At 40.9% G+C, this 24,342-nt stretch overlaps 3 protein-coding genes across 3 annotated transcripts; 2 read left to right on the top strand and 1 right to left on the bottom strand.

Moving 5' to 3' along the window:
- Positions 1-6,913: 6,913 nt before the first annotated feature.
- meiob (meiosis specific with OB-fold) lies at positions 6,914-13,813 on the top strand. The gene is made up of 13 exons (XM_088936865.1): positions 6,914-6,982; positions 8,096-8,153; positions 8,796-8,927; positions 9,170-9,242; positions 9,650-9,845; positions 10,477-10,577; positions 10,678-10,730; positions 10,809-10,904; positions 11,606-11,704; positions 12,089-12,242; positions 12,633-12,819; positions 13,160-13,246; positions 13,706-13,813. Exons 1-13 carry the CDS (start codon positions 6,914-6,916, stop codon positions 13,811-13,813), a joined length of 1,413 nt encoding a protein of 470 aa, XP_088792991.1.
- A 102-nt stretch (positions 13,814-13,915) lies between these two features.
- fahd1 (FAH domain containing oxaloacetate decarboxylase 1) lies at positions 13,916-15,944 on the bottom strand. Its single transcript, XM_088936322.1, has one exon. It carries the CDS (start codon positions 15,582-15,584, stop codon positions 14,925-14,927), a length of 660 nt encoding a protein of 219 aa, XP_088792448.1. The 5' UTR covers positions 15,585-15,944; the 3' UTR covers positions 13,916-14,924.
- Positions 15,945-15,995: 51 nt separating this feature from the next.
- Positions 15,996-23,490, top strand: LOC148818495 (hydroxyacylglutathione hydrolase, mitochondrial-like). The gene is made up of 9 exons (XM_088936321.1): positions 15,996-16,122; positions 17,497-17,669; positions 18,059-18,123; positions 18,640-18,757; positions 19,095-19,203; positions 19,703-19,806; positions 21,003-21,104; positions 21,277-21,356; positions 22,579-23,490. Exons 1-9 carry the CDS (start codon positions 15,996-15,998, stop codon positions 22,676-22,678), a joined length of 978 nt encoding a protein of 325 aa, XP_088792447.1. The 3' UTR covers positions 22,679-23,490.
- The last annotated feature ends 852 nt before the right edge of the window (positions 23,491-24,342 follow it).

Raw genomic sequence — 24,342 nt, 5'->3', positions numbered from 1 at the left:
TCACAATTGTGTCCCACTTGTTGGTGATTCTTCACATAAAATAAAAAATTTATATCTTTATGTTTGAAGCCTGAAATGTGGCAAAAGGTTGAAAAGTTCAAGGGGGCCGAATACTTTCGCAAGGCACTGTAGGTGTGAAGGTGCGAAGAGGTGTGCTATTGAGAGCATTCCTTTTTTTAAAAGGCGGATCACATGCAGGCAGATTGCTAATTCATAGAATAACAGACTGCATCCTGGGGAGGCCATCGGGTGAAGGCTCTCACTTGCAGGTTTTGCTCTGTGTTCCAGATGTCACGGGGTCAAGCCTGGGTTGTGTCACCAGCCTACTGTGACTGGGCTTTCCCATTGGCTCAGTGTCTTCATACCCAGGGCTGGGATTGGACAGATGGGTTTCTCTCACCCCGCCCCTTGCTCCCCATTGCACAGCGACCTCTGTGACATCACAAGGTTTCTGCAGGCATTCTGTTGACATTAGTGAGAAACATGCATGTACCCTGGTTGGTGCCTAATGCCTTGAAAGCATATGCGTATCCAGTAATCTGTCGAAAGGTGACTAACTCAATGGGTGCTCACTTCAGAGGAACCTGCCTGTACTCCTTCATTCTCCTTCTATGTATGTTTTTGTTGCTAATTAGTAAATTGAGGTTTGGATACAACGAAAGCAAGCTCAAACCAATGTAAATAAGCATTGCATGCCTTTATTGTGATCTTCACAGAAGCATCATGAACTAATAATACAACGTCAAGTGTCAAAATATTTGTGCTTTGTAAATGCAAATATGTGCGTGAACAATATTGCAGCCATCAACTTTGTTCTCTACATAAGTTAAAAAAGCTCCTACAAAACACATTGCATTTACTCTCCCCTTTATTCAAAAACATTGTACTTGATTTTTTCATTGAAAAAGTCTTATTTTCAGAAACAGGGCTTTTGTCTCCCGAATTTCAATATCTTGTCTCAGCTGCGCTAGAGAAATGCACACAACAATATGCTGACTGCAAATGGACTGATACAGCAGTCGGCTCTCTGCATGCTGCCCAAGGTTAAGTTTTCACATGCGCCCATACAAAGAAAGGATTAGCAAAGCTGGGGGCCACCAAATATAGTAAGTCCCTGAGCAAAAGCAGAACCATCACAGCTCCATAAAGACTGAACAATGAGCGTAAAATAATCATTTTCACTGTCTTATACAAACTGTACTTTTCACAGGCAGAAATCCCCCAGAGGTTTCCTCATAATTAATTAGAGCTCAATAGAGGAAGCCTGCAGAGACAAATTAAATGGTCCTTACGTTTCACAAAAGCAACTTCTTATCACGCGGACCTCCCAGCAGGCTGCGCTGTTGTGTGGGGGTTTTTTTATTTCTTTTTGACATTTGCATATTTTTTGTCTGAGAGGGATGAAAAGAAGAATTGAACTTCACTCTCCTTTCAAGTTAAACCCTTCTCCACAGCTAGCAGCGAGCTGTGCAGCCGCCAATAAAGCCAATACAGGCGCCTGACCTAACACTTCATTTTTACATAACCCAATTTCCATGTGGAGAAAACAATGTTTTTGGTTTTTGGTTTTAAAAATCAGTCTCTTAAAGTGTGAACTCAGCGTCTCTGGTGATCCTGAGTGGTGTCTCTAGTATCCCAGCAAAAACCTAGAAGAATTTAGCTCGATGAGCAGTCTCTGTTTTAGACTCTGAGAGCACCAGTCCAGATGTGCTACCACAATGTCTGACTCTGCTTCTGTGCCATACAGCTTCTATCAATTGCTTTTAAATATTGGTACCTACCTAAGAAGCTTAATTTAGCTTGCCACCAGGCATATCACCCTGCAACTCACCACTGACAGCCCACTGAAGCTCAGCAGGTGTGAGGCTGGTCAGTACCTGGATGGGAGACCTCCTGGGAAAAACTAAGGTTGCTGCTGGAAGAGGTCTGTGAGGGTCCTAATGCCCCAGTATATTGATGGCGTCCTGACTCTCTGTGGTCATTATATATCCCAGGGTGTTTCTCAAAAAGAGTAGGGGTGTAACCCCGGCGTCCTGGCCAAATTTCCCATTGGCCTTTACCAATCACGGCCTCCTAATAATCTCCCTCTATGAATTGGCTTCATCAATCTGTTCTCCTCCCCACTTAGAGCTGGTGTGTGGGGAGCGTACTGGTGTATCATCCAGGTGAGGCTACATCCAGGTGAGACAGGTGAGGAGAGTCCCCATTACCTGTCAACCACTTTGACTGGAGTATCCAGAAATGTAGGAGTCCTACAGCTTGAACGGTGCATCCCAAAGTGGGTGCCCAAGCCTGGTGATGGTCTCTGATTGTGTCTGATGCCGTACCCCTGTCCTTGTTATGGGAATTTAGCAAGTGTTTTGTGCAGCGTGAAAGGAACCTCTGATTCAAGCCAAAGTCTGCTTCTCAAGGGGCAGTAAGGCAGCATGAGAGCTGGAATGTGTTTGATGTGAGACCCAGACTTGTCTTTCCCATTTCTCTTCATGGGGGCATTTAACAGAAGTCTGGGAGTAAGATGAGGTCCTGGTCTTGCCCACTTCCCCTCTCCTACCTATATCTCACCTCCTGGGCTTTCCTTTGTGCATCTCTCTTGCTCCCCTGCCACCACCCGCATAACACCCTTGCTGCAGCTCCCTGGCTCATTCCGTGAGAAAGTGAAGGAACGAGGGATTAGATCGGCCTCATCCTTATGGTCAGGCGGCTGTTCCCTCAGCTAGGAGAGCTACCCCTAATGCAAACAACCCCTAATGCACTTCGCAGGATGTGGCCGAGCTGCCGAATTACGAATTCGTGCTCCACCGGTGCCCACTCAAAATGTGTTACCATGGAGAAGTGGAGGCACATAAAAGTGAATGCTTCGAGGTGTCCAGGTGTCCTGAAATCACCTGGACACCTCGTCAAAAAATGCGATCAGTGTCCTGGGCTGTGCAGGAGACTTCTCAGATTTCACTGGCTAAGTGCAAAAACACACATTGTTACATAAGATAATATGTCTCTTTTAGACCTCAGAGTATAGCCCAGAGGATCAGCCAAGTGCCCAGCTGACTGACAGCACCTGGCTGAGGCCTGCACAGCATACCTTTTGATATCAGGTTAACCCGAGCAATTAGCTGTATCACGTTGCAGAGACAGTGCAGTTCTCTCAATGCACCTGGCCGTATCAGGTGGACGGGGAACTTGTCCCGACTGATTCATTAAATGAAAAAAAAAAAAGCTGATCAAAGAAAAGGCTGGGTCTCTTGGGGAACGCAATGCACAGGCCCAGGGCAGTGCTTCTCTCCTTTCTGAGTGGGGTAACACACGGAGCTGATTAGGGTACAGCAAACCGAGAAATAAAGCAAAGCAGGACACTCTGAGCAATTATAATCTTGTAGGTTTAGTGTATTGGAACAGTTGTGTGTCACTGCTGATTGTTTTGGGTTGTTTATGGGGGTGGGGTGGGGGGTCTTCCTTAATTCCTATCTAATAAAAGAAGACGAGTAATGGAAACAAAGCATTGTGCTCGTCACTCACACAGCTTCACAGAAAGGAGTAAATAACTGTGCGAATGAATAAAGAAAGTAAAACAAAGTCAGTGTGGAGGGCGTGATTTTATGGAGTCCTGACTTAAACAGTGTCTGATTGGGGAATCTGTCCTGATAGGTAATCTATACGGCTTTTCCCCATTCAATATTACTAAATACTGCACCAGCAACAGTGCTGCGGTGATCTGTAAAAATGACATTCTGCCTTCTGCCCTGCTCTCCAGGAGAGCACAAAATGAACTGACATTCAGCTTTGAGATGCTATATTATTAAAGGCTACTACTGCTACTATTACTGCTGCTACTACTAAGAATAAATAATCGTGGTATATTTTATTATATATGACTACACATGATTAAAGTAGTTCAAGAGGTAGCGGCGTCAGCATGCGTTGGCTGCAAAGGAACAAGTGAAGATTTATTCCACGCTGGAAAGAGAAGAAAAGAAACACAACGTTTTGACTGGGGAGCCTTCTTCGGGTGGGAAGAAGGCTCCACAGCCGAAACGTTGTGTTTCTTTTCAACGTGGAATAAACCTTTATTTGTTCCAATACATAATTATACGCAACTGATCCTTATTAAAATAATGATAAACGGATTATTATTACAAATCCAAGTATTAGTCCAAGTGATTCATTGCTTTCTTTTCAGGTTTTTTTCTTTGCATTCTGTAAAATAAAAAAATAATAAAAAGGGGACTTTTCTGGGGCGGTCATTTTAATAAATGGCTATCTGAAAGGCAGATTCATCCTCTGGTGTAGCACTGTGTACCTAGCAATTACATGTAAATGGCGATGCTCTAATCTGGGCTATTACTTGTCTCCGCGATCAATACCTGCAGTTATTACTGTCTGCTGGAGGGGAAGCTGTTCGGCTGTCAATGGGCTGTCTTTCGTCAACCTTTCGCTTTTTATTTAAAGTTTCATTTTTACCGCGGACAGCACAAATTATTGACCCCGGGAGCGACTCGAGAGAGGGTCCATATTTCATAGGCACGGTACAATTATAAGAGTTTTACCGACATAATAAATACGGGAGCCCAGGTGGCAGCCATTTCATCTGGTTTAAATGAGGTTATGAAGGAGGCCGGAGACGCCTCACTGGCACACAGAGCAGAGGGCTTCCATCACTCAGAGCCACAGGGCAGCAGCTCCACACTACAGGCATGTCCATGTAGGTCGCTGGTCGGCATTGATTTCTGCTTTAGGTGTGTAATGAGGGCAAATGGAGGAGAATAATGGTAAAGTAAACCAAGGAACTTGAAAGGTCCTTTTTCATCCTCTAAGAGCTATCGACAGCCCAGGCCATGAGCTGTACGTCTCTGGCTACGGTCATCAGTGAGCTGATCTTCTGTTCACGGGTCGTCCCAGCTGACTGAAAGCCACCAACATGGCACGGTGCTGAAGGGCAAACATGTGCAGAAACGAGTCTCGGCTACAAGAGGCTGTTCCGGGCGTATCGAACGCCAATCGTTAATCAGCAGACAATTTGTTGAGTCGGTTACCCTGAACGCAGTCGTGCTGAAAGATGCCGAGAGCACATTTTTACGAGAAATGTCCAACGTGTCTGGTGAATCAAAACTCGAAAATGAATACAGTAGTTTACATCGAGATTTGGCTGTTCAGCTGACAGCTAGGGAGGCAGAGGCCTTCTAACCAAGAGCTGAAAGCTCAGACTGTAGTGCCCCGTAAAAAAGGTTTAGTGCAGAGAAGGAATACTAGATTTAGAGTATCTTTCAGGCACGAACTTTGTCCTGCCATTATTTAACTCTTAAAAACAAGAAGAAGTATCTCAAATATTCATTCGTTCTGCCATAAGTCAGGGTCTCTGTTGATAGACTGATAACATGCTTTCAGCCTGTAATTCCACAGGCTGGCGATATTATACCGAATGACCACACGTATTTAGTGTGGTCAACCCAATACGCACTGACCTTGGCTCACTGACTGCAATCCAGCCATGGTAACTGAGATTTGCAATAAGATCATTTCAAAGAGCAAAAAGTCAGGAGAGAACAATAGAACTGTTACAAACAATAGAAGGTCACTCAGCCCTTCTGGACTGTTTGGTAGTTAGTAGCTAATTGACCAAAGGATCTCCTCCATTTTTCTCCCTGGCAGCTACCTCCCTGGTTCATTCCTCACAAGGAGGGTTATTTTATCAGCTCCTTTCAGGCGGGTTAATTCAAACATTAAAATATGATATCCTGTATCACTTCATACTGCACATCTCCAAAGACATCTCACCCAGACCTTTCATGATGTAAGCCAGTCAACTGCAGCTTTATTGAAATGTGTTATACTTAAGGTAAGGTAACATAAATCACTGGATGACACACCCGAAGAAGGCTCCACAGCCGAAACGTTGTGTTTCTTTTCTTCTCTTTTCAGCATGGAATAAACCTCTATTTACTTTATTTAGTGAGATTACTGTTTCAGATGAACAGTATGCATTACTTTTTTAGTCACTGAGTCAATTTCATTATATTGTTACTCTTAAAATTTACATGCAATTCCCTGTGCTTCATTCAGGAGAAATGCGATGTAGGAACGGTTTTCTTATTCACCGTCGCACTATTTAATAAAATTAGTGTAATCACCACGTTTAGTATATCTTTAACGGAAAACAAAATAACGAGCACTCACGCAAACAAGAGTAAAGTTGACCTATTACCAGATAGCAGATGCGATGGCTAAATATAGATATTTTTATTTTATTTTATTCTGAAATATATAATTCATCCTTCTCGAAGGGTCCAGACTGTGAGGCTGTCACGCGCATCAGTGCGCCTCGGCGCGTCAGGTCTGGACGCCATGTTGGTCAGCCCGTGTTCAATTCTTCTTGAACGACGCTTTTCTTTAATTCACTTATGAGATTTGATAAACCTAATTGGCTTTGACAGAAGTTAACGTTTTCGCCATTTCCGCGGTAAAACAGTTTCTTATATATTATTTTTATTTAAATGTTAAAATATTCCGTATCTTGTGTCTGTACATGTTGTTGTGATTATGCCAGATTTCCGAAGTCCGTCCAGCAGTAACTAGGAAAGGAAATCACACCTTCGTACCTTGAGCGCTATCATTCGGTTTAACCTATTTCCAGTAAACTAAAAGACAGAGAAAATAAACTCAAACTCTAAAGGGTTTGGAATGTCGTATTCAGCATCTAATATATACCTTAAAACAGTACTGAATTTGGTAGGCCATATAAAACCCAGTTACTGTTAAACAGTTATCTTTTTGACGGAACAGAACAGGTTATATCGGTGGTCAATTTACATAAGGGCCGGATAGCAGCTTTTGGAGAAGGTCCTGCTTATGTTAACCACCCAATGCATACCATTTTATTACCACTTACTGTACTTTATGTTCATTTATAGGTTGTGAAAAAATGTCATTTAATGCTCCACTTCAGAGCTGCATTTCCATATCAGACCTGCACCCAAGCACCACTCATCCTGTAAGTAAATTATTATTATTAGTAGTAGTAGCAGCAGGAATAGTAGTAAGAATTAGCCGTCACATTTGGTTAACTTGGTGTGTTTATTTACTGTAGCTCCTTGTTTTTTTCTCTCTCTGAAAACACATTACTTGTGCATTACAGTCCTTAATCAGGAAGCTCGGAGGTCTTAAATTCACTACCAATTTCACTGAAAAGTAGCCTAAAAGTTAAATTTCTTCTCGAATAATGAGTGTGTATTTATCAATTGAAATTGCTTGGTGCTTTGTTTTCTCAGGTTGCTTAGCTGGCCATGTTTTACCATAGTTTGTTTTTTCTTTGTTGTATAAACGTATGGTATTTATACAGTGTATCTGTCTATTAGCCCCTACTGTCTGTACAGCCATCTGAAGAAAATTAGAAGAGTGTTGTCTTGAATCCACAAGGGTGCAAATCGGATCTGCATCGTATCTGTATCTGTATTGTATTGAGTGGAGTGTCCAACGAATTGCTAGATTCTTGTTCTTGTTACATTTTGCAGTTAGTAATAACATTCCTTTTGCTGCAACTTTTTTTTAAATGTATTTGTTAACAATTTGTTTAAATGTCATTTGTAATGACATTTTTCTTGTTTTCATACAAGTCAATGATGTGAGGCACGCCAAAACATCAATATGTAATATCGTGCTGCAGATTGTTTTCTAAAATGGACTCTTAATAATAATAATAATAATAATAATAATAATAATAATAATAACATCACTTTATTAACCCTTTACAATTTCTTGCATTAGGAATTATCTTTTTGCATACCCCAGCTTGCTCTCCATGAGACACACAGATAGGGAGAGAGCCTGGAGTCAGAGTTCTTACTAAATAAATTCTATTCTTACTAAATTCTGAAGCGTTACTTAATTTTTCAGCATTAATAAAGAGCTGCTGTGGAACTACATTATAGTAGTACTCAAAAGCTAAACTTACTTTGAAACCGCAAAAGTGCAGTACTCAGCAATTGTGGCCATGTAGTATTAAATGTGGATTGTGTAAGTTTGTAAATGTTAGAAACATTATGTAAATATACTTGTGCATAAAGGTTTATGACTCACTGCAATTGTATATTTGTGTGTTTTGCAGAATGTAGAAGGAGTTGTTATTGGCAAGACCGATATCAAAGGCTTTCCAGACAGAAAAAGTTGAGTACAGTATATTTTTAGCGGTAATTAAATGAAGACTGACTCTTTAGGAATTTATTTTTTACATATAACTATTTTATTACTTGAAAAGTAAAACTTTTTAAAAACATTTTTTAAGATCCACCCATATTACAGAACAACCACATTTAATTTGAATTGACTGTTATTATGAAATTACCTCTATAAATTATATGACCAATTTTTTTATGCAACTCCACTTAAGGAGCACAAGTTTCTTTTCCTTAATGCATTTATTGGGCTGATTGTAAAGCTCTGAGTTCACACTGCCATCTAATGGTGACTTGAGATTTTTATTACTTATGCTGTGTTCCTAATATTTAAAATGATCTTAAAATAGTTTAAAATAGCATAGGTTATTTACTCTTTATGATATTTTTGTTTTATGCACTTTTGCTTCAAATACCCAGGAAGACATGAGACAGATTATGCATACTGTATGTGATAAATGGACTTAGGTTCTGTGAATATAAGCCTATATATAATCTATCTAATATATTAGATGTGTTGTAAATGATAAATGTCCAAAATACAAACATTTGTCATTTTATCACTGTGTGTTTACATCATGAAAGAAAAAATGATGGTTGTTCAGTTTCTGTTACTGTTATGTTTGTATTCAGATATTGGGTCAGAAAGACACACATTCAGGTTTACAATTAAGGATTCTCCTGACCATTTCATCAATGTTTTTTCCTGGGGAAGAGAGAATTTTATCCGTGCCTTGTCAGACAGTTTCAGAATTGGAGACTGTGGTAAGACAACGTCAGTGTATTTTAGTACTGCATGCTTTGCTTTTTTCTGTTTTGAAATGACCAATAATCACTTTAAGCCGAGTAGGCTGTCAACACTATTGAATAACCTTGAATATTTGTAGGCAGCTGGGCTGCATAATGAAAATATATTGTATTGATGTAGAAGACTTAGAGATTTTTTTTTGCTGGTGAAATTGTTTTAATTTACTTGCTATTGACAAGGTCTTCTGCCTTTATTACAGTTGTAATTGAAAACCCTTTAATAGTAACCAAAGATGTGGAGAAAGAGGAGCAATTCAACCCATCAACCCCAAGGCAAGATATAAAGTGCCCCCCGAAATATTTTTGGGACTATATTATATACAGTTTATCATTTGTAAATATATATTTTTTCTTGAAAATTAAGGCTATAAACAGTAACACAGTTTGTTGCTTGTTCCATTTTGAATTTGAACATTTACTCCTCAGTAACTAAAGATTTGAAAACTGATGGTTTAGGTAGCACGTTACCTAAAACAGTTAAGTCAGTAATTATCTCAATTAAGCTATTAAGAGCTCAGGTGAAAAAGAACATCTTACAGCTCTCCAGGAACAAGGGTGAGGAGCACTGCTTTGTAATTCCACTATATCTGACTGGGTCTTTTTCATCTATTTCACAAAAGAGATGTGAGAGCCAAGCAAACTTCAAATTTCAATACAACTTCACATGCTTCTATTTTCAGCTTCTACAAACTGTTAGTGAGTGAAAACCATTCAACTGTCAGGGTATGCTCTGACATAGAAAGAGAAACCAGGCTTCTTTCTTTATTCCATCTGCCTGTGAAGGATTCTCAAGATTTTTATCCACTGGGGGACATTATTGCCAATGGGCAGAGCCTTGATGGAAAAGTTATAAATATTCTGGCAGCAGTTCGATCGGTAAGCACCTCTGTCTAGTTTTATTAATTCACGATTCAAAGACATTAGATTTAGGGACCATTGACTGCCTTTGTCCATAAAAATGTCCAGTAGGAGTGCAGGGTGAGACCTTTCGTGAATGCTTGTAATATAGTTTATGACATTTATCCACTGCCAGGGATCTCCCAGAGGTGGTGCATATCTATCTGAGTTCAGCTGGTATTGAGAGTATTGTAGTTCATTGTAGTTCATCAGTGCATGTGATGGACAGGCAGTTATAAGGTCTGTGGCCCATTTTTCTTGTGTCAGAAGTACTCTGCTTAAAAAACTAAGAAAGGATAGCCTTCTTAAAATGTAGATGATTATGGCAATACGCATGTCTCTGATTCAGTTTCATTTTCCACAACAAGACAAAGGTCCAAGTCTTGCAGTATTACAGTTGGCTTTTCCAAATTGTAGTGTTCTGCTGGGGGAAATTAATGGAACATTCTAATTTTGCATACATTACATTAAAGTCATTACAGGAATTAACAGTGAGAATACAGATGTTTTACAGATTAAAATGAGTATGTTTTACAAAGGCCAGGAGCAATACAGAAAATAGTTTCATTCAGATTTGTTTTAGAATTAAGTGTATATGTGTTGTACATAGGTTGGAGGACCAAAGTATTTCACAACAGCAGACAGGCGCAAAGGACAGAGGTGTGAAGTAAAGCTATTTGATGAAACTGTACCTTCCTTTCCCTTGATCTGGTAAGCTGCAGGAGAAATGGTTAAAGATTCAGATCAAATAAGTTTTTAAATGCTGTTTTGAATATGTTCATGTTTTGTGATTAAATTATCTCTAATTTAGCTGGGACAATGAAGCCATTCATCTTGCTCAGACATGGATTCCGATAGAGACAGGTACAGAAATTTATAACATGAAAAAGAACGGGATGAACTCTTTTTTGAATTATTGACTTGATGTTTTTTTAATTGCAGTGCTCTTCATTGCTGATGCCCGAATTACATTTGATAGGTTTCGTCACAGTATGGCTGCAACAGTTACTTCGAAAACAATCATTACTGTCAACCCTGGTAAGAGCAGGATAAAACCAAGAAAAATATAACTAGATTCATAGGTTCAGTGTAACCACTAGTTAAATTACCTAAACTTGTCTCATTATTGCCAAAGCTATTTCAATTTACCTGGCTGTAGCCTCACTTCCAGGTGTTTCTTTTTAATTAAAACTTCATTATTTATTCTAGGAATAAAATGTTAGAGAATTGGCCCATATGTAACCTTATATAGCTAAAAACCTTCTGTTAAATGCATGAAACCTAAGCCACCCTTTTCTCTAATGCTCCTTTGAAACATACTGATAAATTGTTCTTACTTCAGGAGCCTAGAAGAAATTCTACACTGCACTGCAGGTGATATACAGTATGGGACACTTCAAAACAAGTTTCTTCACACGTATATATTCCATACTCAGTAACGCATGGAAAGAACCTTTAAGCATCGTAGAATAGTGTCAGTGACAAGCCACTGCTTAATTTACTTTGGACACACTTCCCATATGGTTCATTACTACTGTCTATCAATCTAAATAGTAATTGAAAACCAAATGGTAACCTTACAGTTCTGCTCCAGGTTTATAGAACTGCATGTTATGGAAGAGTAGATTTGAATTTCAGCTGCTAGAGCAGGATGTCAAAATTATTGGCTTGTAACTGATACATTTTTATATTTTACTTGAATGATGTATTTGAATTTTTTATGTTCATAAATGTTTTAGACACAAAAGAAGCCAATCTGCTGTTCAACTATGCCAGGGAGTTTGTTAAAACTGGAGGATTGGATGACCCAGATGACCTGGCAGCAGATGGAGTGAACTGTATGTAACATGGTATAGTAATTGCATACAGATGTTATAATTAGTTGTTATACAAAAATGTTATAAAGCTTTGCTTGACAGAAACTGATTTATTTATATTATTCATCTTAATTATTTGGCTGTTTAGTAATCTCTAAACAGCTTTCCTAAATACTGGCCTTCCTTTTTCCTTTCTTTCCATAACTCCAGTATTGCTTAGTTTACTGCTTGGGCTTAATGCATAACAATGCATCCATAATTTATCTATTTTTCAGTGGAATCTTGTTGATGTATTTACTGTGCCTCAGTCTTAATGCTTTGACATTATAGTGATCTGTAAACAGCTTTTTTATAAAGGTTTAGGGTCGGTGAATGAAATGCACTTATGATTTGTTTTATTTTCAGTGGACTCTATTGTTGATGTATTCACTGTACATCAGCTGAAACTCAGAGCCCATGAAAATCTTGATGGGCCTGACTCCATCTATGGAATCACGTATGCCTTCGTCACGACAATGAACCTTGACTCATCTTGTTCCAAATTAATACGAAACAGGTGGTGAGTTATGTTTGTAATGAATTTTCATTAAGTGCTTGCCTTTCAACAGCTATCTTCTTAAAATATAGCTGTTTAAATGTCAAAGCAAATACCTTTACAGTTATTTTTTAATTTTTCTTAGACACAATGACATGTGTGGTTTAACAAAGGATGGTGTGCTTTGTTCCAAATAGAAATCTAGTATCAGATGTCAGAAATAATGTGTTTCTAATTCAGACGTCTGATCTTTACACAAAGCCAGGGAGCAGTGCTTAATTTCAAAGCGACTATACTTTTAATAGAGTAACAGCTTCTGATCTCGCTTCTGTTAGCAAAGTAATAAAAATTCATAAGCACACAGTGTGTAATCTATTGGAACTAGGTGATGAAAATATTGTCTTCAAATTTTAGTGCAAGATGCATGTTTTTGATAAATGAAGAAACGCAGAGTTGCTCCAGCATCACATGCAGTGAGTCAGGAAATCCTCCAGAAGCCATTGCAAGCTTTGATTTGCTGGTGGATCTCACTGATCACACTGGCACTCTGAAGTCCTGCAACCTGTCTGGCACTGCAGCAGAAAAAACGCTGGGCTGCACTGTGAGTATCACGACCACTGCATATGTTTTGTTTCTAATACTTTATGTACTTTTTCACAATGCTGTTGAAAATGTACATAAATGCATTCTTGTTTTTCAACCTCCATGTGTGCCGTCACTTAATAGGCAGTATATTTTTCAAAATGTCCAGATACAAATACAGTTATTTTATCACTTTTCTTTGTATAATTGCAAGTTGTGAATAATTTTGTAAGTTTATAAGTTTCATTATGCTTGCTTGAAATGTAAATTCCATTTTATTTCAGCGATGTACATCTTTTTGAAAAATAAAAGTTAGTTTGCGTAATGCCAGCCTGGATGATTATTTAATTTGTTGACAGGCTGAAGAGTTTATTTGTCTGACAGAAGGGCAGAAGACAGCCCTGAAATGGAAATTCCTTCTGGAAAGGTGCAAAGTTTACCATAAGGTTTGAAAACATCTCTTTTATCAGATTGTTTTTACATGTATAATTCTTTCTTTCATTTCAAAAGTGTAATAGGTATTTTTCTACGTTCCAAGACAAAAATACATTTGGAAGGTTACTTTTATAGTGTTATCCCACCACATCCGTTTTGTATTTTCTAAGAACAAAGTGCTCCCTGATACATTAATTTCCGTCACTGAGTTAACCAGGTTTCAGACTACTCCAATAATGTCGATTACCTCTTAATGCCATTACTTCTAGAACCAAAGCTATGTATATATTTCTAGTATTTAGAGATTTACTTCTAAAGTTGTAAGTATATGACCTGTTGCTTTTGGTTTTCTAACTTGATTTTAATTCCCTCCTTTTACATTGAAATTTCTCTTAACTCTACTGTATGTTTCCTCCTTTCCTAAACTCCCAGCCTACCACAGTCATGGAGTTTAAGCTGTTTATTTCCAGGTGCTTCCAGCCCCCAATTCCAGAAGTGGTCTGAGGGTGAACGTGCTGTCCTGCACACTGGCTGACCCTGTGGAAACAGGACAAAGCTTTTCGAGATTAGCAATGTGAACCGAGAATACGAAACAGGCAGAACTCCAGGACGGTATTGTTAATTTTGCCTTTTTTCAAAAAAGAATACACTCTTCAAACATCCGGCCTCCATGAGCTAAATGATCAAATATTTTTATTGCTGAATTTAAACATCTGGCGTTTAAAGACTTGTTTAAGTCATTTACTGTTCATTTGAATAAAATTAGCAAAATGCGAGATAGAATATAATTTATCTTGTACATTTTCTGATCTCCTTTGGATCAGTTTTTTGGTGCACACATAATAATGTGATGCAATGTTCTTATTAATGAAATTCTTTTAAATTGTTTTTTTTTAAATGTCTTGATAGATTTTATTTTCTTTACATCACAATGTGATTATTGCAGGGTACAAAGTGAAGTAAATGTTCAAGAACTGAAAGGAAAGTAGAACCTCATAGACGCCTTTTTCAGAAAACCCGAGTAAGGTGTCTTGAATGAGTGCAGGTCCATTGTGAAATGACTGGAATTGTATTTTTTCAACTATACACACACAAATGTAATTGAAAGCATTGAGCCTGACTGATGGTTAATGGAAAATAAATGGAGAAATGTAGAGAATCTGATGTTATTTTTTGTGTAAAGAAGTAAGTCATTGCATTGTGTTTAGAATTGCTTCTCAAGTTTGTTTTCTAACAATAATCAGTTACTATAAAGCTCAGGTTGACGCTTAACCGGCTCACAACACCAAACTCAGCAGGCTGGGAAGGGGAGCTGGAGAGAAAAAAATAAATATCTGTGTTCTGTACGTTTTGTAAAACAACGAAGCTTGCATCTTTTTTGCCCTTCTGGAAACGTTCTTCTCAAAATTCCTGCAGCAGTTCCGATTCCCAGGTAATAGGAAATGATTACTACAGCGCAAGGAATATCGGAATCCATGGCTATGGTCCTCCATTCTTACGCTTCCATTTTTTTAAAATTTTGGGGAACATTTGAGCAGGCAAACAGATATTGCTGATCAATTTGGCGAGATTAAAATGTACTTTAATTTTTACAAAGGTGTTTTTAAAAATATATATCAGCTTTTTTATTCTTATTCTCCGACATCTGGCTGGAAAGTCTTTTGTGTCCTAACGGCGCGTCCCCAGCTGTCACAGCCTGTCGACTCTGAAAGTCATGCTGACGATGCCCTCGATGCCGGCCTGCACCTCGTCGTGCTCCTGCACGCTCGACACCCCCCTGGGCGTGCCGGTCAGGATCAGGTCGCCCTCCTCCAGCGTGATGACCTCGCTGATGTAGCTGATGAGGAAAGGGATGGAGAAGATCATCTGCGAGGTGCTGCCCTCCTGGCGCAGCTGGTCGTTCACCTTCAGCCACAGCCGGACGTTGCCGGGGTCCGGGAGCCTGTCCCTGGGGATGAACTCGCTGACGGGGCAGGACGTGTTGAAGGCCTTGGCCAGGGTCCAGGGCAGGCCTTTGGACTTGCACTCCTCCTGCACGTCCCGGGCCGTCATGTCCAGGCACAGCGCGTACCCAGCCACGTGTTCCATCGCGGCGTCCTGCGGGATCGCCGTGCCCCCCCTGCCGATGACCACCCCCAGCTCCACCTCATGGTGCAGGTTGGTGGAGTAGACCGGCAGCAGGATGGGGGACCCCTCCTTGACGTAGGCAGAGGGGGGCTTGAGGAACAGCACCGGCTCGGAGGGGATGGCGTTTTTCAGCTCCTTGGCGTGGTCCGCGTAATTCCTCCCGACGCAGATAATCTTCCTGCCCCATTCCCAGAATCTATTTAAATTTCTCGCGGAAGCCATGCCTTAAAAAAATGCCTTTTGAGTCCGCACCACTTGTTATAAGCGTGCGAATGTGGACGCAACTTATCCCGCTGTTCACCGATAACATACAAGCCGCACTAGACCTTTGGACAGTGCAGAAGCGCAAGGCTTGCTACGGCGTGCCAGGAGTGCCAAAACAACTCCGGACCCGGGCTACGGTCCCCCGAGTCTTTGCATTAATGACACGTTTACGGACGGGCATCATAAAACGCGTGCACTGCTGGACCTTCGACATCGGAGGGCACAGGTTAAATAATATTTATACTTGTTAATCCACGCTGGTAACCATATCATCACTTGGCTTCTACGGCATCACGCGAAGCTGCCAGCGACACACCCCCGTCTGGGATTGGCTGAGCCTGGGGGGGGTCAAAGTTGAAAAGTAATGACATGATATACTTCAAACCCCAACAGTGTTTAGTTCCTGTACGGACGCTAATATTAACACCTGCTATGTACAGGTCACTGGCGAGTGCCTGCGCTCTCGGTGTCTTAGGAGCTGCTGCGTGTAAACTTGGTACGTTTCTACACGACTCAAGCTTTTAGTATTGCCGCGACGCACCGTGAGTTCGTTTTGGCTCTGACCGAAACGTCCTGTCTGGTCGGATTTTAATGATTTAGTCTCTGTCAGCCATAGGAGGAGGTACTGCATATTACATCAGCTCCCTTGAGTTTAGATATCTCCGAATGCCGCAGAAAAAAAAGTAGTTCATGTTCAGTGTTTATTTCAGTGTACGTCAAGTTAAATGAAATACACACAGTATATAGCTTTTGTAGTTAATTTAAGCTGTGACAAGAACTACGGTTGTTTAGCAAAAATTACACACTTAACCCTCCCTATTTTTTTATAGAAATGCTGTTTCGTTTTTAAATCGTGACAAAAACTGGTACAGTTCGTTCTTATTGTGTTACATAATTTGATGCGTCATCCCCAGAAGTAAAGTTTCCTTGGAGAAGGATTTTAATCTTGTCACGCCTCGCTAAAACTAAAAACTGGACACAGTCCAGCGATAGGCATGGATGCAGTTTAAATTCATTACACCAAAGTAATGCAAACCATTTAGCAGTAAAGTCTGATTGCACGGAAGAATGAGCATAATTGAATATATGCACGAGTCGCTGGTCTTCATTTGATCCTCCCCTTTAAAATATATGGTTCTGTTTATTCTTACAGAAGCCCTAACAAAAGCGATGCCGTCATTCTTCGGCAGCATCGGCTGATAGGTTACCTACACAGCGGCCACTTGTTGCTGTCATAGTGAATAAACAGTATAAAATGTATAAATTATTTTTTTGCAACTTGGCAACGGTAAAGATGTGTTCCTATTCTTTACCTTGCAGCATGGAATGAACCTTTACAGTACAAAATGTTCTGTGCGCATGCAGTAATGCTGGTGTAAAACCTCATTCAACTTAATGTTGACGATGATGTTCTTGACAAGAAATAAGGAACAAGTAATAGGTTTATTCCATGATGAAAAGAGAAGGAAAGAAACACAACCTTCCAGCTGTGGAGCCTTCTTCGGGAGTGTCACAGCCGAAACGTTGTTTCTTTCCCCCCCCTCTTTTCAGCCTGGAAAAAACCTTTACTTGTTCATTGCAGCCTACGCATACTGACCCAGCTACCCATCTGAACTACTTCATTCTCCTTCTATGTATGCATTTGTTGCTAACTGCTCTGTCAAGAAATAGTCCTTCCCAGAATCTGGGGGGCACGCAGACTCCTTCCTTCCAAAACGAAGGGGATTTTGGGTGTAAATAAGAGGATATACTGTCCATAGATCTATGTTCATATCCAGTACAGCATAACAATAGGTATGAATCCAGGGTCAGTCCTCCTTACTTGCCCAGATAATTGGTGCAGCAGGAGGTGAAGCTCTTTCCCTCTCAGCCCTTGCCCAGGCCCGTGCAGCCTGCCTCCACTCCTCCAGACGGTCTTCGCTGGTCGTTCAAGCAGACATGAAGGTGGAGCTGCTTCCGGCACTGACCGACAATTACATGTATCTTCTCATTGACGAGGAGACCCGGGAGGCCGCCATCGTGGACCCAGTGGAGCCACAGAAGGTATCTCTGTGGGTTTCAGGGAGGAATTGGAAGAAGGCGAACCAAGAATACAAAATAGGTCCAGGGCCTTTTTTGAAAAAAAGAAAGAACACTATCCACACATCCTCCATTCGTGCACGAAATTATCGGAAACTCTTAGTGCTGAGTTGAAACCACTGGTGGGAATTTTTTGAAGACTTGTTTATCAAATATAGTTAGTAATATTTGAGAGGAAATACAAGTGAGTGAGAACCGTGCCTTAAGTCTTCAAAAAGACTGTTCATGTTCATCATGCGACTGTCTGATGTAATGTCTTCCCAAGCACTTGTTTTGTTTAGTGTGTAGTCAGATATAGAATTTCACTAGCCGCTGCATTTGGAAATCGTGCTTGCTTTCTGTGTCTTGTTTAGGTTGTGGACGCCATCAAAAAGCACAGAGTAAAGCTTACTACTGTCCTTACAACACATCATCACTGGTGAGTTTTACTTTGCTGGCAAGTGCTAGAAAGTGCTTCTGCTCAGAACGACCATGACTGAATTAAGGTCATACTGTACTTGAGGTTTCCATAGGGACCACATCCCTAGTGGTGTGTGTCCGACTGGTTTCCATAGGTATCACATCCCTAATGGTGTGTGTCTGACTGGTTTCCATAGGGACCACATCCCTAGTGATGTGTATCAGACTGGTTTCCCTAGGGACCACGCCCCAAATTGTGTGTGTATGACTGGTTTCCATAGGAACCACATCCCTAATGATGTGAATCAGACTGGTTTCCATAGGGACCACATCCCTAGTGGTGTGTGTCCGACTGGTTTCCATAGGAATCACATCCCTAATGGTGTGTGTCTGACTGGTTTCCACAGGGACAACATCCTTAGTGGTGTGTGTGTCTGACTGGTTTCCATAGGCACCACATCCCTAGTGATGTGTGTCTGACTGGTTTCCATAGGGACCACATCCCTAGTGATGTGTGTCTGACTGGTTTCCATAGGGATCATGCTGGGGGCAACGAGAAGTTGGTGAAGCTGGTTTCAGGACTGAAGGTTTATGGAGGGGATGACAGGGTGGGAGCCCTCAGCCAGAAAGTAACACACTACAACACCTTCAAGGTAAGGAGCCAGAGGAAATTTGAACTGTCTTGATGTGACACTATTTTAGTCAAAGATGGAACACATCACGTAGCAAATGGTTGGAACAAAGCCGCAGTTCAATTAGGACCTCGCTATTAGGAAACTTTCAACAATTTAAGCAAGTTGTCATTTAATGAACTGTGTTATTGTGTTCACCAAATAAGGTTTTAAAAATTATTTGACCATTTCTACTTGTCTAATTATATTTGTTCATAAATATGTCAATAATAATAATAATAATACATAAATAACAATTTTTTAAAAGTAGATCCCCACTATAGGCAAAGCTAAACTTTATTTTCCCCTTTGAATATAGGTGGGCTCTTTGAATGTGAAGTGTCTGTTCACACCTTGTCACACATCTGGGCACATCTGCTATTTTGTCACAAAAGACGGCAGCACTGAACCCCCAGCTGTTTTCACTGGTAAGGGCAGGTCATTTAGGAGACATTGGGTGCGTCTTTGTCTTTTTTTACAGAAACAGTGCAGCAAGTTCAAGTAACTCAAATGAAGCCCGTGCTATAACTATAGGATTGCTTAGCTTAATCCAGAAACTATGCTACATTGCACTCAATCTTGTTTTTGATGTGTTGATGTGTTTGTGTGTAACTTCGAAGTGCAGGGTTTTATTTTAGGGTTTAATTAATATCTTCTCAGCAATTTGGGAATAAAGTGCCACATTTTTGGGGGTCAGAATGTACTGCTTACTGTATCCTGTTGTTTTGCTTTATGAATTAAGAGGCAATTGTCTAATCTTTTTCTTCTGTACGTTCTAATCACAACTCACAATCAAGAATTACTAACTTATACAATATCTTGATGCGATTGGCATGTTAGTGCATCATGCCTTTCCCATGGAAGCAATTTGCTTCACTGCTGTGTAATAGCCACTATGTTTGATTTGATTCTATTGCTCATTTTCAGGAGACACCTTGTTTGTGGCGGGCTGTGGGAAGTTTTTTGAAGGCACTGCAGACGAAATGTACAAGGCTCTGATCGACGTGCTGGGCAGGCTGCCTCCTGAAACTGTAAGTAGAATATTTTACTGTACTGCAAAACTACAGTCACTACAGCAAAGAACTGCTCTGTTGCCTGAGCTTAAATGCATTTTGGGATTCTTACAAATCTTGGACTTCAAAACAGTTTTCAAACGAAGGTTGTTTTGTGAAGTGGGACATGTATATATCTCACTTATCCAGCATCACAGTATCACTACTTAAGCACATTATGAGAGCTGTTAATGGGGTCTGTTAATTTAGCCTCAAACAAAAGTTATACTAAGATGCCATAAAGCTGACTTGCTTTAGCAGCCCCAGTGGCTTAACGCTAAATACTGTAATAAACGACGGGAGCAACACCCACAAACAGGATAAACCAGACCAATGTCTGTTGCACATCAAAGGACGGAACCCAGCAGTTTGCATCTCCCAAATCCCTGATGGTGGCACACCAGGAATTCACTAAAATGATCAAGATGCCAAAAAGTCTTTGAAGTGGGACATGTATATATCTCACTTATCCAGCATCACAGTATCATCACAAGCACATTGTGAGAGGTGTTGCTGGGGTCTGTTAATTTAGCCTTGAACAAAAGTTACGCTAAGATGCCATAAAGTTGACTTCAGTGACTTAACGTGACTTCCCAGTGACTTAACGCTAAATACTGTAATAAACGACAGGAGCAACACCCACAAACAGGATAAAGCAGATCAATGTCTGCTGCATATCGAAGGACAGAACCTAGAGCAAGACAGAGTAGGACAAGAAGTAATTACATATCAAAGAACAGGACAAGCACTCAGATTGTGAAACAAACTTTCTTCTGACTGTACAGTATATAAGAGCTGGGAAACCCTTGCAGGTTGTCTGTTCTGCGGGGCAGACCCAGCCCGCGTTGATGTCATTATTGAGCTCAATAAAACTAAATCTGCACAAGACTGTGTCCTGCTCCTCCGATGGAGAATTTCCCACAACTTTTTGTATGAATCCATGCAAAGGAAATGAAGTCAGAAACTCTTCCCATTCTCTTTCCTACTTTCTGATTGAAGGTTCCCCCCTTGAGAGAATCTTTACTAGGCCACTGCCCTTCAGTAATACCAAACTAAAATGCTTCCTTCTTTTAAAAGCATGGCTGAAAGGGTGCCTTGTCAGTCTGAAATGAAAACGAGCATGTTTCTGCTGCTAGATTTTGTTCTCACTTGGTAAATGTGAGTTTCTGTTTCAGCGGGTTTATTGCGGACACGAATATACCATCAACAACCTTAAGTTTGCCCAACATGTGGAGCCAAAGAACGAGGCAATCAGGAAAAAACTTGCCTGGGCAAAGGTAAGTTTTTCTTTTTGCCAGTGACATTAAAGTGATTTGATGACTGATGGGGGGGAAAGATTGACTTAGTCTTAGCATGTCCTGTGAGCTCTTATCCTCAAAGCCGAGCGAGGACACACCTGCCTTTTTTCGATCTGGTTCTGAAAGTAGCCCCTTGTCCACATTTTTACAGGAGGTGTACAACAAAGGAGAACCAACCATCCCATCCACAATTGCCGAAGAATTCACGTACAATCCTTTCATGAGAGTCAGGTATGGAGAGCAGAGCTGGACTTCCAAAAAGATTCAAAATATTTTATCCTCAAGACTAAGAACATTCACTGTATGTTGTGTGTATGCTGTAGCTGCTGATGAGATATTATCATCCACTAAAACAATTTGGTGTGTTTCTCCTTGCTACTGTTATATTACTGTTTTTTCTTGATATTAATGGGGGCGGATTGGTGGTACAGTGGCTAAGGAGCTGTGCCTGTGGCTGGAAGGTTGCCAGTTCAAATCCCACAGCCAGCAGAGGAATCCTACTCTGTTGGGCCCCTGAGCAAGGCCCTTAACGCCAACTGCTCCAGGGGCGCCGTATAAATGGCTGACCCTGTGCTCTGACCCCAAGCTTCTCTCCCTGTCTGTGTGTCTCATGGAGAGCAAGCTGGGGTATGCGAAAAGACAAATTCCTAATGCAAGAAATTGTATATGGCCAGTAAAGTGAACTCTCTCTTAATAATATGTCACTGATGCACTGATCCAACTTGACTAATCCAGTGATTAAAGTGACCTGTTTTGATGCCCATTAATACAGATGGGTTTGAGGGAGTAATCTGGATACAGTGACTTGCTCCCAGGTACAGCTGTGTCCCCACCTGGGATCTCAGTTTAAACCCTCACGAATCCTCAGCCCTGATCTGTACACAACGCTGCCTCCTGCTACCACTGGCTCAGAGGCCCCTGCTGTTGCTGCCCATTTACATTTAGGACCCACATCCATCTTCTAACCACGTTATCCCATACAGGGTGGCGGGGGAGCTGGAGCCTATCCCAGCAGGTAACGTCAACAAGCCAGGATACACCTTGGACGCAGGGCGCACACAGATACAGACGCGCACACACTCACACCAAGGCCAGTTTTCCCAGAAGCCAGTTAACCTACCAGCATGTCTTTGGACTGTGGGAGATAACCAGGGCACCTGCAGGAAACCCACACAGACACATGGGGAACATACAAACTCCACACAGTTAGTTTTAGGATAACTGCCCTTCCTCGTTCACTCCCCGTGTGCGTGTTGTTTTGTTGTGCTTCAGCACCCCAGTTTTTGACCCGTTCCCCGTGCATGGTTTTAATCAACCAGGCTGCTTTTTGCATGTCTGCGGACTTTGTAAGGGCGGCATCGATCGAGCCAGATTTCTTCCTTCTTGTCCTCGCTGAGTGGCACCACCCCGAACTGATGGGGCGCCCTCGTTCGATCGCTTGTCTCTGCTGCAGGGAGAAGGCCGTGCAGGACCACGTAGGGAAATCTGATCCCATTCCCACGATGGCCAGCCTCCGGAAAGAGAAGGATGGCTTCCGCGTTCCCAAGGACTGAGTCCAGAAGAGCTGGCTCTGCTGCAGAAGCGACTTTTCCCACTACAACTCATCCTAGTGCACAGCGAGCTGTCACTAACAACCTCAGTGCTTAATACTTTCACACTGTTGAAGTACATATATATATAAATATAAATGTATCATTGCTCTGTAAATTGAATGTAAAAAAAAAAGTTCTATATTTTAATGATCTTTACAAACAAAAAGTAGCACCTTTCCTTTTCAAGGGACTCAAAACATTAAAAAGAAGAAAAAAACAGGGAAAGAGTTAAGGTCAAAATGTCCTTCTTAACGTTACGTGCAATAGTGTGGTTTTTAATTTAGCAGAAGGCTACTCGTAACAAGAGGTGTGGAGATTTTCTGATTGTATTGTTGTACCATGCAGGAGTTTTATTGATGATGACAGTAGTAAGTTTCTTTTTAAAGATAATTTAGAGGGAGCCTTTTTTTTTTGCTGTACGTTCTTGAAGTACCGCAGTGTTTCTTGCCCGCTGAAATGAAACGCAAAGTTCGCTATAAATCCAGCATGGTTTGTACTTCCAGTTCTGTAGTTTATAGGTCCCTGCTGCATGTTCGTCTTCCACCTGTTTAAGGGCACGACCAGTGCGATCAGTTTAAGTCAGCGAACATTGTGTGTCAGACATACCATACATTTCGTAACACGTTATTTGTCGTGGTGTTAAATCCAGAAGCAGTAAAAATACTTTCCATTGAATAGAAATACAAATCATGTAGAGTTAAGAGTTTAACAGTACATTAAAGTCTGTGCACGATGCTCATGTACCAGCAATAAAGCATATTGTTAAAGATAAACAGGAGCATCAGCAGTGACTGTTTCTTTTGGCAAGTTTGAAAAAAAGCTTGAACTAAATGCCGTGGTACTGAGTCCTGACTCTCTGAGGACCGGGGCATAAAATCTTGGGAGCTGCACGGGGTTCAGTGCCTCGTGATGTTCAATTCGTTGAGTTGCCACACTGTGTCACTATAGGGTGCAGCCATGGTGTGGAAAGCTTCAGTTTGGTACCAATAAACCCACTTTCAGGACACACCTTACATAAACACTGCTTCCTGTGCTGCATTCTTTTGAAAATAGCATCACATGCAGCTCCTTGTATTTTGCTATAACAAAATAAAATTAAAAAACTATTACATTGTGCACAGCAGGTACAGATACTTCCTCTTATGTACAGCTGCCAAATGTTTGCTGAATGTTTTTTTTTTTAGTTAAGAAGTCTATGATCTGAAGATCGCATGAAGTGGACTGGCATTTAAAAAAAAACAGTGGACAGAGTTGTGTGTCTTCAGTGGTGCTGCGTAGCTTTGTGCAGATGTCGATGTGCATTTGAATACTTATAGCATCTGGGTCCCGGATATGCAGTCCTGGAGCTAAAGGATGCTGTGTGTGGGTTTTCTAGATCTCTTGAAAGCAGAGCTGACAGAAGCTGTTCAACGGGTCTCATGTAGCCAGTGAACAATAATGAGCAGATTGAGTTTAAGACCTGAGTTTGAGTGAAACCCTGCAGACACACATGTCCCTGACGTGGATACACTGCTTGAGGAAGTATTCTTTTACACTAAAGTCAAAGAGCTTGTGGTAATTTTCTGAATTACTAAAGGATTTCCAGAATTTAAAGCTACAAATAAGATCTCGGAGGTCCATTTAGT

This window comes from Atractosteus spatula, chromosome 18 (assembly GCF_055471065.1).
Source record: "Atractosteus spatula isolate fAtrSpa1 chromosome 18, fAtrSpa1.hap1, whole genome shotgun sequence".
NCBI classification, from domain to species: Eukaryota; Metazoa; Chordata; class Actinopteri; order Semionotiformes; family Lepisosteidae; genus Atractosteus; species Atractosteus spatula.
This window is presented reverse-complemented; position numbering and strand designations above follow the sequence as displayed.